Raw genomic sequence first — 12,808 nt, 5'->3', positions numbered from 1 at the left:
CTCACGTCCTACCAAGCCTTCTACGAGGACAAGGGCTCGCGTGGCAGGGTAGTGAGCTTTCTGTGACACGAGGCACCTTCACTGAGGCTGTGCTGGGGATGAAATTGACAAGGCGATGTGGACCAAGGCAAGGGGAGGCGTGAAGAGATAGGGTCAGGCAAAGGTCTGGATGCTGGAGACCCAGCCACACCTCCAGGACAGGCGGCGTCCTTCGGGGCTGCAGAACCCGCCTCGGCAGTGCCCGGCTTCCTGGTGACCCCGCAGGGAAACCGAGGCAGGAAGGCCCCCTGCCCCTCTCCAGCCCCTGCCTAGGCCCCTAGTGGGGCCGCTAGTGGGCTGCAGTCCTCCGTGAGCTCCCACTCGGGTGAGGGCCGGGCCGGGACTCAGGACGGCTCACGGAGGGAGTCGCCCTCCCCCGCGGGCCCCGCCCTCCGCCCTCCGCCCCACAAGCGCCCCGCCCCGGAGGGGGCCTCACTACCTCCCGCGGCTGAGGTGGAAGCAGAGGGTCCCTCGGGTAAGTGACCCGCCTGCCCGGGCTTCGGGCCTGGAGGCCCAAGACCAGGCACCCCACCCCACCTGGGGGGCGTTCCGCTCGCCCTCGGAAGGGCCGGGGAGAGAGAGGAGTAAGGGGGCGGATAAGGGAGATCGGCTGAGCTCACTGTCCTGCCCGCAGGGACGGACGCCGGGAGCTCCGGCCGGGCAGAAGCTGGGGTCCTGGTGGCTCCAGGTCCCGAGTGGGCCTGGCTTCCAGTCCCGGCCTTCATCTCCCGTGCGAGGGGCGGGAGCGGCGGGACAGGGAAAGAGGGGCCCCTATGGATCAGGTGGACAGGTAGGGCGGGGCCCGCTACTCGAGGGGGGACGGAGGGGGCAAGAGGGACGGGAAGACACTACTCCCCCCCCAGACTGGCAGAGCACTGGGGGAGGGGGCTCCGCCGAGCTCCCCCTTCCTCCCCTTGCCGGGCGGGTGCCCAGTGGGGTTTTCGGAGTCTCCTTGCAGGCGGGAAGTTAGACTTAGGCATGGCGGGGGCCTTAAAGGCAATCTGGTGCCCCCACACCCAAGGTCACCCTAGGAGAAGATCGAGGATTAGAACTGGGATCGTCCCTGCTCCCTTTCCCCTCCCCCTTTAGTTCGTGGGCAGCGTGCTAGCTGGGGAGCCCTGTGGGTTTCTGCTCCGGCATCTGGTAACGCTGTTGCTTCCACAACCAGAGAAAGGCCTCCCTCGTGCGGACAAAGCCGGCTCCCCAGCCAGGACTGAATCGGTCCCTTCCCTCTCCAGGACCCCTGAGTCTGCAGGAAGGTTGGTCTTCCAGCCAGGGGCTGGGAATCACTTTCATTGCTAAGAAACGGAATCACAAATGTACTTGGGGGAGGGGGGAAGTGCTGCTCATCCAGTCCAAATTCCTCTTTTTACAGAGGAAGAAACTGAGGCATGACTGGAATGCTAATTAACTTGCCTAGGGTCACCCAGGTAGTGAGCCTAGGGCCGGGCTTGCATTTGGAAATAATCTGCTTCCCGATAACTGACTTTTCGCTGCTTCTACAGCCAGATATGGGGAGTCTGAGTGAAAACCTGGTCCTTGACGGAGCGGAATGTGGTTAAGTGGGGGCGGGGAAGAGGAGTGTGTTTCCAAGATAAAGTTACACAGACCATCTCGAGTCGGCTCTTAGGCGAAGGAGGGAGGGAGCCCCAGCCTGGTGCCATGTCTCCGTGTTCTGTTCCCAGTGTAGTCTGGTGAAGGATGGCATTTCGAGACTGACCTTGACCTCGGAGATGAGGATGGAATTAGCCCTAGCCCAGCCCTCGAGAACACCAGGCCCTCCTTCTATCCCAGTCTGAGACAGTATTGGTAAGTTCTTGAGTTGTCTTTTCTCTGATAGCACTGACCTGAAGAATCCCAGGCGTCTGACTTTGCTGGCCAGGGAGGATGGAGAACTTTAAATTAGGCTTTCTCAAACTTTTTTTTTTTAATTTCAGAACTCCTTTGTGGTTATTCAGTCCTTTCAGTTGGGTTGTTTTGGTTTTTTTGACAAAGATACTGGAGTAGTTTGCCATTGCCTTCTCCAGCTCACTTTACAGATGAGGGAAATTGAGGCAAACAGGGTTAAGTGACTTGCCCAGGGTCACAGAGCCAGTGAGTGTGTGAAGCCAGATCTGAACCCATGTGTTCCTGACTCCAGGCCCAGCACTGCTATCCACTGTGCCACCTAGCTGCCCACGTAACCCCTTTACACTCTTAAAAATGATTGAGGACCACCACTCCCCACCCCCACCCCTAAAAGTTTTTCTTCACATGGGGTTATATCCATTGACATCTTAGTATTATTGTGAACATTATTTTGACCTTGTATACCTGCTGAAAATATCTTGGGGGATTTCCAAACCACACTCTGCAAAATCAACAATGCTTAAGAGGGATTTTCTTTTAAGGAGAAGTTCTTTCTTATTGACAGTCTTGTTAGCTATGCTGCCAACTGCACCCTCTGAGAAAGTGTCAGTTGTTTTTGTTATCTGACACAATGTGAGCTGTTCCCCCCACCCTTCCAGCTTAGCTCCTCCAGCTTTCCTAAAATGGACACACTGTACGGGAGCCTAGAGGAGGGGGCCTGATTCTTTTGAGTCAGCAGAAAGGAGTCATTGGTCTGTAATGGTCAAGCCAGATACCTTGAGCAATTGTGTATGAGATGAAGTGTTTCCCGAGAGTTTTCAGTTACTGTTTGAAATGCTCTTGCCAAAAGCCAAGATCAAAACTTCGGAACAGTGTTACTAAGACGACAAACAGAATTTGTTATTTTGTAACTGAAATTAATACAGTTTCCACTTGTTTCTTCCCAACCAAGAAGATTCGTTCAATGGGTAATCATAATTATTTGGCGTAGTTATTTACGAAGGGCCCACAGACTATGTGCCGGGTACTGTGTTAGTAAACAATGTTGAGACTTGAGCTCTGTCAAACACTGATTCAAATAAATTCAAAATACTGACTATTTGATCTCAGGGTCTAGGCAGCTCTCTAAAATGCTAAGCTGCAGAGCGTTTGTTAGTGATCTAAATTGGGAAGAGGCAGTTCCCTCCACCAAAGAAGTCACCCATCTAGAATGAGAAGAGTAACAGACAGCAATCTGACGTTTGCAAAATGTTTTACATACATTAACTTATTTGATCTTCACAACAACCTCATGAAGTAAGTGATACAACTATTTGGGCCCCATTTCTCAGGTGAAGAAACTGAAGCTGAATGACCTGTCCAGGGCCACACAGCCAGTAAGTGTTTGAGGCAGGATGCTAAACCCAGGTCTTCCTACCCTCATAACATCTTAGATTTCATCATTTTATTTTTGCTTTTTAAATTTAAAAAAAATTTAAATATTTTTGGGAAGCAATCAGGGTCAAGTGACTTGCCTAGGGTCACACAGCTAGTAAGTGTCTGAGGCTGGATTTGAACTCAGGTTCTCCTTATTCCAGGGTTAGTGCTCTATCCACTTCACCACCTAGCTGCCGCAATTTTTTAATTAAAAAAAATTTTTATTAATCCATGATGCTTTGTTTGAGGACATCATATCCAGAACAACTGCTTTGTTTGAAAGAAAAATTAGAAAACACAAGTAAATATGCTTGTAGAATAATTTTTCCATGGAAATAGTAATAATGACTGATATTTATTAGATTATAAGCTCCTTGAGTGCGGGGACTATCATCGGCCTCTTTTTGTATCCCCAGTACTTCCACAGTGCCTGGCACATAGTAGGATCTTAAGCATTTATTCATCAGGTTAAGATTTTAGAGCTTGAAGGGAACTTGGAGGTCATTGAGTCCTGCCCTTTCATTTTACAGATGAGGAAACTGAGGCCCAGGAGGTTGAGATAGACCTGAAGTTTAAAAGGTAGTGACTGAGGCAGGATTCACACCGAGGACCTCTGACTCTCAAGACCTCTCTCCAGTCCCATCTCACTGGGACGATGAGCCACACATATAACTTCTGACTAGGTTCTGGTCTCCTACCTTTTCCTGGAATGGGTCTAAAACCCATGACCTTGGGCAGATCCCTTTGATTTTCCCAGCCTCCTTTTCTTCATCTGGAAAAATGGAACTCAGATGAGATTATCTCTGATGTTCTTGTTTCAAGTCAGTCAGTAATCATGGAGCACTGTGTTTATGGAACAAACCTGCCTTCAGATCTGGGCCAACAAACACGTTTTGGTGATGTGGATAGTACAGATTAGATCCAGTGGAAAGATCTCCTATGATGGAGAAATTCGATTTAGTTAAAGTCATTTAAAACCATTGTTAGGGGGAGAATAACAGCATGGGTAGGGAGCCAGCCAAGGAGACAGGCTTAACCCCTCTCAGGGATCTGGTTCAGCAGGGTCAAGCTCAGATAGAATGGGGGCCACCACACTGTACATCCCTGTGGGCCTCATCATCACTGATTTAAAATGTAATATGATTTATGTTTTGTTTTAAAATTTATTTTGTTAAATATTTCCCAATTAAATTTTAATGCGGCCCAGGCCCTGTTGAGGAATGTTGTGGGCCAGGTTTTGGATACCTCTGGTCTAGACATTCCTGAGGCTGAGGCAGCAGAGAAGGTGCTGACCTGCATTGGGAAGAGAAGTTTAGGTACCTGGGATTGAGTCCCTCCACCAATGAAATGACAGCCCCAGTCCTGATTCCCGACAAACTTTTCTTGGCCTTCTCTGTGTAATGCATTCACTGGACCCATATTACCCAGTACTGATGGTTGCTAATTGAAATGTAATGCGAAAAGCCCGGCATTCCTAATGGACCACAAACGCTGTTTGTTTTCATCTTTTTTCTTTTGTAAAGAAAAGAAAGTGAAGGACTTTTAAATTTAGCTGAAAAGAGCTGGGAGCCAGACTCTTCGAAATTCATAGAGCAGCTAATGCGGGGTTGGGGGGGGAGGGGCGGGGCTGAGCCTTTTCTATGTCTTGGACAGTCTGGCACGGCCTGTACACTCTCAGAATAATTTTTTTAATGCATAAAATAAAATATGTTATTGTTACCGTTGTTCCTTCATTCTCAAAGAGGACCAATGGATCAACAACAAAATTTTACACACACACAATATGTATCATTTATATATTGTAAGACATTTTGGGGTTTGGGGACCTAGATTTTTTTTTAGATTAAAATTTTTTTTAAATTTGTATTTATTTAAAAGAAACTACATAGGATGACAGAGGAAACCAATTCTTTTGAAACACAGTTCACAGGGAGATGAGTTCCTAGACCCAAGGTCTTAAACCGCTGAGCTAATGTAAATGGCATAGCCATTTCTCTCAATAACAGTATTATGGCATGATGCTCAAAGATCCCATCCCCATCCCCATTCCCTGGGCTAGTAATATGAGAAGTATACTCTGTATCCCAGGAGAAGAAAAGTATGCCTGCTGATCCATTTTTCCTTTTCATATCAAAAACATGTCGTGCTTTAGAAAATGCCATGTGATCCAAAACCTTCTGTTCTGATTTTCAGGCCCCTGGCCATCCTATATTCCTCTGAGTGTTCCTCAACTTCTCATAGCCTTTTCTTAACTGTGGGGCCCAGAATTTAACCCAGCCTTCCCTCCAGGTGGGGCAGAGTACAAAATCTACCTATTACATTTGACCTATCTGGGAGATTATGAAAGTGGAACATGGCACAGAATGTCAGACACTTTCCATAGCTTGGTGGACTTTGTCATACTGGCCCCCTCCCCCCTTTTTCTTATTCCCGTATTGTAACTGAAAACAAAGGTTCCAAAACTGAAATAATTTAGGAAGAAATTTATTAAGTTACCCAGCAGAGGGGGAGAGCCAGAAAAGGGGTGCTCCCCCCCAACAGTGTCTGTAAGTTACACATTAGATAGGATTCAGTGAAAGGAACAAGGAAACAATATCTGATTAGCCAGCACAGTAACATACATGGGTTACTTTGAGATGTATATTGGGAGAAAACTTTGCATTCCTGGCATCAATCTTTGGATCTGACTGGGCTTCTGGACAGCAAAACTGGGGGTCCCAAGTTAAATATTAAACCTAGTCTCTAAGCAACAGGTCTGGTTTCTCAGCCAGGCAAGGCTAGGTTCGTATAATGCCAAAAAGTTTTCCCACACCTCTTATAAGGGATTGCTCCCTAGAACAGATATTTTGTGAAATGTAGGTAATGCAAAAACAAAAGATAGCAAGTAAAATGTGTTTAAAATAAAGTGCATGCTCATACCACTTACTTTTTTTTCTTAATTATTAGAATGACATTTTGCTTAAATTATCATGGGTACTATAATTCTTTTCAAATGCTACTTACAACAAAATAGATTTCAAGTATTTGATTTTTCACTGAATGATTCATTTCATTTTTCTGTATTGAGCCTTTAATTTCTTCTTTCTATTGTAATCATAGCTGAACCTATTCTCTTTTATTTTTACCTGTGTTCTTAGTTTTCTTTTGGAGGTAGCTAGATGGCACCATGGATAGACCTTGGACTCAGGAAGACTCATCTTCCTGAGTTCAACTCTGGCCTCAGACACTTACTAGATGTGTGACCTTGGGCAAGTCACTTAACCCTGTTTCCTTATCTATCAAATAAGCTTGGAGAAGGAAATGGCCAACCACTCCATCTTTGCCAAGAAAACCCCATGTGGCGTCATAAGGTTTTGGACATGACTGCAAATGACTGAACAACAAAAATAGTTTTCTTTTAAAAAGCTTTGAGCCACCATTCCTTAGCAAATCTTTTCATTTAAAGCATGAACTTATGAACAAATGAAACTTGACTTTTCTCATGAATTCCTAAAGCTATTCACCTTATTTCATTTCCTTCTGAACTCTTCCCTGCATTTAAAAAAAATGCTCCATTGGTATTTTTTCTTTTTTGTATTACTATCAGTAGCCCTCTCAGTTCTCCCTCCAATTGAATCATGGCATAATCACACAAAATAGAGCCCTATGTTGACCATGGCTTCAACCTCAGGCCTTTGGAGCTGGGCTTGATCATTGCCCTTATCTGAGTTCTGAAGTCTTCCAAAGTTGTTCATCTTTACAGTGTTCTGGTCATTGTAAAAATAGTTCTGGTTCTGCTCACTTCACTCTGCATCAGTTCATAAAGGTCTTTCTGTGCTTCTTTGTATCCATCCCACACATCATTTCTTATAGCACAGTAATATTCTGTTGCATTTATATATCAGTTTGTTTAGCTATTCCCTAATTGATAGGCATCTATTTTGTTTGTAATTCTCAGATATCACAAAAATATTTTGGGTATATTTGAATATATAGAGACTTTTTTTCTCATCAATGACTTTATTGGGATAGAAGCCCAGTAATGGAATCTTGAGTTCAAAGATATGGACATTTTAGTTACTTTATTTGCATAATGCCAAGTTGCTTTCCAAAATAGTCACACTAGTTCACAGCTCCACCAACAATGTATTAGTGTGCCTTTCCTTCCACAACCCCTCCAACATTGATTGTTGTTACTTTGGGGGGTCATTTTTGCCAATTTGCAGGGTATGAGGTGAGGGTTGTTTTGATTTTAATTTCCCTTATTATTAGTGATTTGAGGCACTTTTTCATGTGGTTGTGAATATTGTGCAGTGGTTTAGGGTTTCTTTGTTTTCTTTTTTGAGAACTGTTCATATTCTTTGACCATTTATTTTGGGGGGAATGGCTATTAGTTTTAGATACATTTGTTAATTGTTTATTTATCTTGGACACCAAACTTTTACCAAAGAAGTTTGATACAAAGGTTCTTTTTTCTTCCCATCCAATCACTTCCCCTCTTATCCTAGATGCACTAATGTTGTTTGTGCAGAAGCTTTTCCATTTCCAGGTCCCTCTTCTACTGTAAAGACAGTATTATGTTCCTTCCTTTTATTTCAATCTTTCTTTAAGGTCCTGTTCCCACTGACTCTTTTCCCTCACCCTCATTCCCTCTTCTTCTTTAATAAAATCACCTTTCCTCTCCTCCCCTTCAGCTAGTCCTGTTCCTTGGTTTTTTTAATTTCTTTCTTTTTTTTTTTTTTTGCTCCTTTCCAAAAAGGATTTTTCTCACCTTTTTTCATTATTCCTATTCTCCTCCTGTTCACTCTAGACCCTCATTCTCTGATTGGTGGCCTCTGTAATTATCTGGTCTCTCTTTTTTCTCTGTATACTTCAGGGAATCAAAGCTTCCACGGTATCCATTCTAGGCTCTCCCCCCTAGGCAGTTCTGCCAATGCCTTGTAGAATTTGCCCCATGGATTCCCCGTTTCCATTGGGTCTCACTCCCAGAATAATGCCAGTTATTGCAGGTGGCTCCTAGGAGAGACCCTCCCCCACCATTCCTGATTGTGCAGCCCACCACAGATCTAGAGTTTCTCATTGGTTCTTATTTTTTTTTTACATTTTCCTAGAGACCTCCTCCCAGTGTCCATGTTCTCCTACTCTTCCAGATGTCCAGTGCCCCCTGGGGTTCCAATTCCCTCTCTCCCAGAGAAGGATAAGTAGCCTTTTCAAGCACAAACCCCTCAGGCCTCATCCAGTGTAAGGTCCTTATCTCCCTTCAGTGCCCATCTCTTGTCACCCATAGGAGCAGAGTTTCAAGTTTTCTTCCTCTTGGCCTAATCTTAGGGCGCTGGGAGACCAGGCTTTTTGAGTTCCTCTTAGTCTGTCTTTTTGAGTAATAAGTCGAATGGGGTGGATTTGGGGTCAGGAAGACCAGGGTGCATTTTTCTTGGTCATCTCACCCCCACCCCCACGTTCCACACACACACACACACACACACACACACACCCCTCTGAAGGGCCCTCCCTCCTCATCTCTGCCCCCTGACCTCTCTGGCCTCCTTCATATCATGGCTAAAATCCCACCTTCTCCATACAGGAAGCCCCCCTCATTCCCCTCAATGACAATGCCTTCTTCTGCTGGTTACCTCCAATTTCTCCTGCCTGTATCTTGTTTGCATGTGGTCTCTTGTTAGAGTGCATGCTTCTTGCAGGCTTTGGTTTATCTTTCTCTGTATCCCCCAGTGCTTAGCCCAGGGCCTGGCACATAGTAGGTGCTTCCTAAGTGCATGTTGAATCAGCAGCTAGCACATCAAGGTGAGATGCAGATTTTGCTGGTGGCGTTTTTTGGTGCATTCACTCCTTTGCCTCCTGGTAGAAGTGGAAGGGTCTTTGGATGTCATCTAGCCCAGAGGCGTCAAACTCCAATAGAAAGGTGGGGCCCTGGGGGCTGTGTACTGACTCAGAAAACCACAAATTAACATTATCTGTGTCCTGCTTTTATTTATTTGGTTAAATAGTTTCCAATTACATTTTAATAAAAACCTTCATCAAAGGACACAACCTGTTTCCATCCATTAATCAATAAACATTTATTAAGTACTTATCATGTGCTGGGGATAGGAAAGGAAGCAAAAGAGCGTCTCTGCCCTCCAGGCACTCACTCACATGCCCTCCAGGCGCTCACAGTCTAATGGAAGACCATTAGGAAATCTGCTCTCTTAGCTGAATGGGATAAAAAGAAGCTGGAGGGTGTGGGGTGGGAATCTGGTTGGGGTCATGGTAGTAAGTCCCAAGGTCAGCCTGGAGAGGAATGAGGAAATGGCAAGGCCAAACGCATTTCCATATGTTGGTATTAGTTTGCAGGCAGCCAGACTGTGTATATCACAAACCATTTGAAAAGGGACCCCTTGGATGGGAAAGTACTCATCTAGGCATCCTTGGTTTTTTTCAGATTTTGGGGCTCTCCTTTACAAGCCCCCAAAACCTCCAACTCCAGCCTCCCCTTTGACCACCCAACGGCACAGAATGTCTGTGAGATGCCTGAGATGGAGCCTTTGGCTACTCTGCTTCCTCATGGTCACCATGCTGTGGTACCTCAACCTCCCCTCCTACACTGTGATTGAGAACCTCAACTGGATGTATTTCTATGAGTATGAGCCCATTAACCGCTCAGAATTTGCCTTTACGCTCCGAGAGCGGGTGACTTGCTTGGAGCAGGACCCTTTCCTTGTCATCTTGGTGACCTCACGCCCTGAAGATGTGAAAGCCAGACAGGCCATTCGGGTTACTTGGGGCACAAAGAAGTCTTGGTGGGGACAAGAAGTCCTAACATACTTTTTATTAGGCCACCGAGTGGAGCCAGCAGATAACGTGTTGGCCTTATCTGTACAAGATGAAAGCGCCCTTTATGGTGACATAATCCGCCAAGACTTCATAGACACGTACTATAACCTGACCTTAAAGACAATAATGGCGTTCAGGTGGGTTACAGAGTTTTGCCCTACAGCCAAATACGTGATGAAGGCAGATTCTGATGTTTTTATTAACACTGGAAACTTAGTGAAATATCTTTTGACGTACAACCAGTCTGAGAACTTTTTCATGGGCTACCCTCTCATAGAGAATATTTCCAATAGAGAATTTTTCAAAAAAACCTATATTTCCTACCAGGAGTATCCTTTTAGGGTATTTCCACCGTACTGCAGTGGCTTGGGTTACGTGCTATCCAGAGACTTGGTTCTCCAAATTTATGAAATGATGGCACACGTCAAGCCCATCAGATTTGAAGATGTTTATGTTGGGATCATCCTGAGCATCTTAAAAGTGGACATTCATCTTCCCAAGTCCAATGACCTCTTTTTTTTGTACCGGATTAGATTTAATACCTGCAAATTCAAGCGCTTGATTGCGGCCCACAGCTATTCTCCCAAGGAACTAATCCAGTATTGGCAGCTCATGCAAAAGGAAAGCAGATGCTGACCCTCCATTCTGCTCTGACCAAGTCAGGGACTTTGCAGAAAGCCCATGAGGTTGGACTGGGAGAGTCCTTTCAAAGGCAGTGTTGCTCCTGGTGCCCACTTCACTGTGACTCATTCAGATCCCACCCCTCCTCAAAGTGGCTGCTTCCTGTCTCATTTTGCGTATTCCTGTGTATTTGCTTTTGAGGTCGGCAGTAGAGGAGAGATCTTTTGTGGTACTTGTTGGGGGTGGGGGGCGTTGAGAGAGAGACAGAGAGAGAGAGAGAGACAGAGATGAATACTAAAAAAATATCTCCTTAGAAGGAAAATGGTAGATTTTGCCAATTATACAAAAAAGGCCTAAAGATTTTAACGTCACAGGAAAATTTTACCAGTAAGGACTTAATACAACTCTTTTATTTATAGTAGACTCATTTATTCAGGTTATTCAGGACTACTGGTAAAAATGAGGGGTTTTTTGGGAAAAAACCAACTTGATAATGAAGATTAAAGAAGAGTCTTGCCAGAGATGTGATGTATGGATTAACCATTTTCAGCGTTGTAATACACTTAACACTAATATTGTACTGAATATAGTTTAATTTTTTCTTCATACAAAAGGCTTTCAGTATGGCCCCTGTAGACCAAGTTGATTTTCCAAAGATCAAGCTAGCTTATGGGGCAGCACATCACCTGTAGGCTGGCCTCTTAGTGCTGGCATTATTTTGGCCAGACTTAGGAGGGGCAGGCGTGGGTGAATTGCAATCTGTGTCATTGAAAAGAATTATGGTTAGGGTTCAATTTGAATAGTTTATAGAATCCTATACCACCCTCTAATTTTGCATATGAGAATATGGAGTCCCAGGGAGATTTAAATGATTTACCCCAAGCCAGAAGACATTTGAACTCTTGGTGTCCACTGGGTCATTATTTTGATCATCTGCTATTATAATGGTAGTAAAAAAACATGGGGTTTAACTCAGGTTTTTACATTTAAATTCTGCATAGATTTGGTGCCCTTTTTGGGTTGGAATGCTTCTCAACCACCACTTCATGGTGTACACTTTAATGACAGAGATGAATGACTGTAGAATAACCCTTTGGGGCCAGAGAACGTGAACACCTTGAGGGCAGGCATGGTTTCCTTTCTCTCCTTGCATCTCCACAGCCTAGTATGGTGCCTGGCCCAAGCTAAGGGCTCAGTAAATGCTCATCAAGTGTTATAACATATTGAAGGCTGGGCAGATTTGGACTTCAGAAAACATTTGCTCCTATGTACAGGTGCTGATGAAGAAAGACCCGAATTATATGTCTTGTTTTTGGAAATGTTATTTTGTGTTGTTTTGTTTGTTTTATTTTAAAAGAAATAAAGTTTTATTACTTTCATATACAAAGGGCAACTAGAAAGAGCTAACAAAGTTTTTGCAAATAGACAAGTCACTTGCTTTAGTAAAAAGTGTTAATAGGCAGATGAACTAATGATAAATGGGTATTTCTAAAGTGCTTGATCAGATAACGAAAAGCATCCTACCCTTAGAGGCAGAACTAGACAAAATGCACATATTGTCAGATATGGTCTCTGTAGTCAGTATTTTGGCTTAATTATTTTGCTTCCTGACACATAGTAGGAGCTTAATAAATGCTGATGTCCTTCCTTCCTTCTTGACAAGGGAGGGCTGAATCCATGGGGTGGAGAAGGGTTTGAAATGACTGATAAAAAATTTTAAAAGGCTATGTTTTCTTGTTCCTAAAGAATTTCTACAGGTTATGAAGCTCTGGATAGGAGACTAAAAGACATATTATTGCCTGCTTAAGGTAAGAATCTTATATGAGAAAATAGGATATCAACAGTTAAGTATTAGCTGGCTAAGAAGGTGGTGGTGGAGAATGGGAGTTAAGCTTTCTGAAACCACAGCATAAAACACAGCAATGACTGACTGGTTCTTCGGTCAGAGGAGCGCATCCCTCTGTTTTTGTTGTTTATATTGTTGATGAGGCTAATTGTTTTTAGTACTCTGAAAGTATTTCACTGATAAGAATCTAAATTGGTTATAATGAGTAATTATATTGGGGAGGAGGAAGAG

The 12,808-nt window shown here is 44.3% G+C and overlaps 1 protein-coding gene across 2 annotated transcripts; it reads left to right on the top strand.

The window, feature by feature from the left end:
* Positions 1-492: 492 nt before the first annotated feature.
* Positions 493-12,055, top strand: B3GALNT1 (beta-1,3-N-acetylgalactosaminyltransferase 1 (globoside blood group)). 2 transcript variants are annotated; one of them, XM_036756304.1, is made up of 4 exons: positions 493-514; positions 1,208-1,298; positions 1,725-1,848; positions 9,719-12,055. In XM_036756304.1, the coding sequence occupies exon 4, from the start codon at positions 9,793-9,795 to the stop codon at positions 10,744-10,746; it is 954 nt and encodes a 317-aa protein (XP_036612199.1). In that variant the 5' UTR covers positions 493-514; positions 1,208-1,298; positions 1,725-1,848; positions 9,719-9,792; the 3' UTR covers positions 10,747-12,055. The 2 variants fall into 2 exon arrangements, with proteins under 2 accessions (XP_036612199.1, XP_036612198.1); XM_036756303.1 differs by lacking the exon at positions 1,208-1,298 and having other exon boundaries at positions 9,719-10,998.
* The last annotated feature ends 753 nt before the right edge of the window (positions 12,056-12,808 follow it).

This window comes from Trichosurus vulpecula, chromosome 4, assembly GCF_011100635.1.
Source record: "Trichosurus vulpecula isolate mTriVul1 chromosome 4, mTriVul1.pri, whole genome shotgun sequence".
Classification (NCBI taxonomy): Eukaryota; Metazoa; Chordata; class Mammalia; order Diprotodontia; family Phalangeridae; genus Trichosurus; species Trichosurus vulpecula.
This window is presented reverse-complemented; position numbering and strand designations above follow the sequence as displayed.

What these genes read in the sequence shown, in the direction of transcription:
- B3GALNT1 (XM_036756304.1), top strand. Translation starts at nt 9,793, where the DNA reads ATGTCTGTGAGATGCCTGAGATGGAGCCTTTGGCTACTCTGCTTCCTC.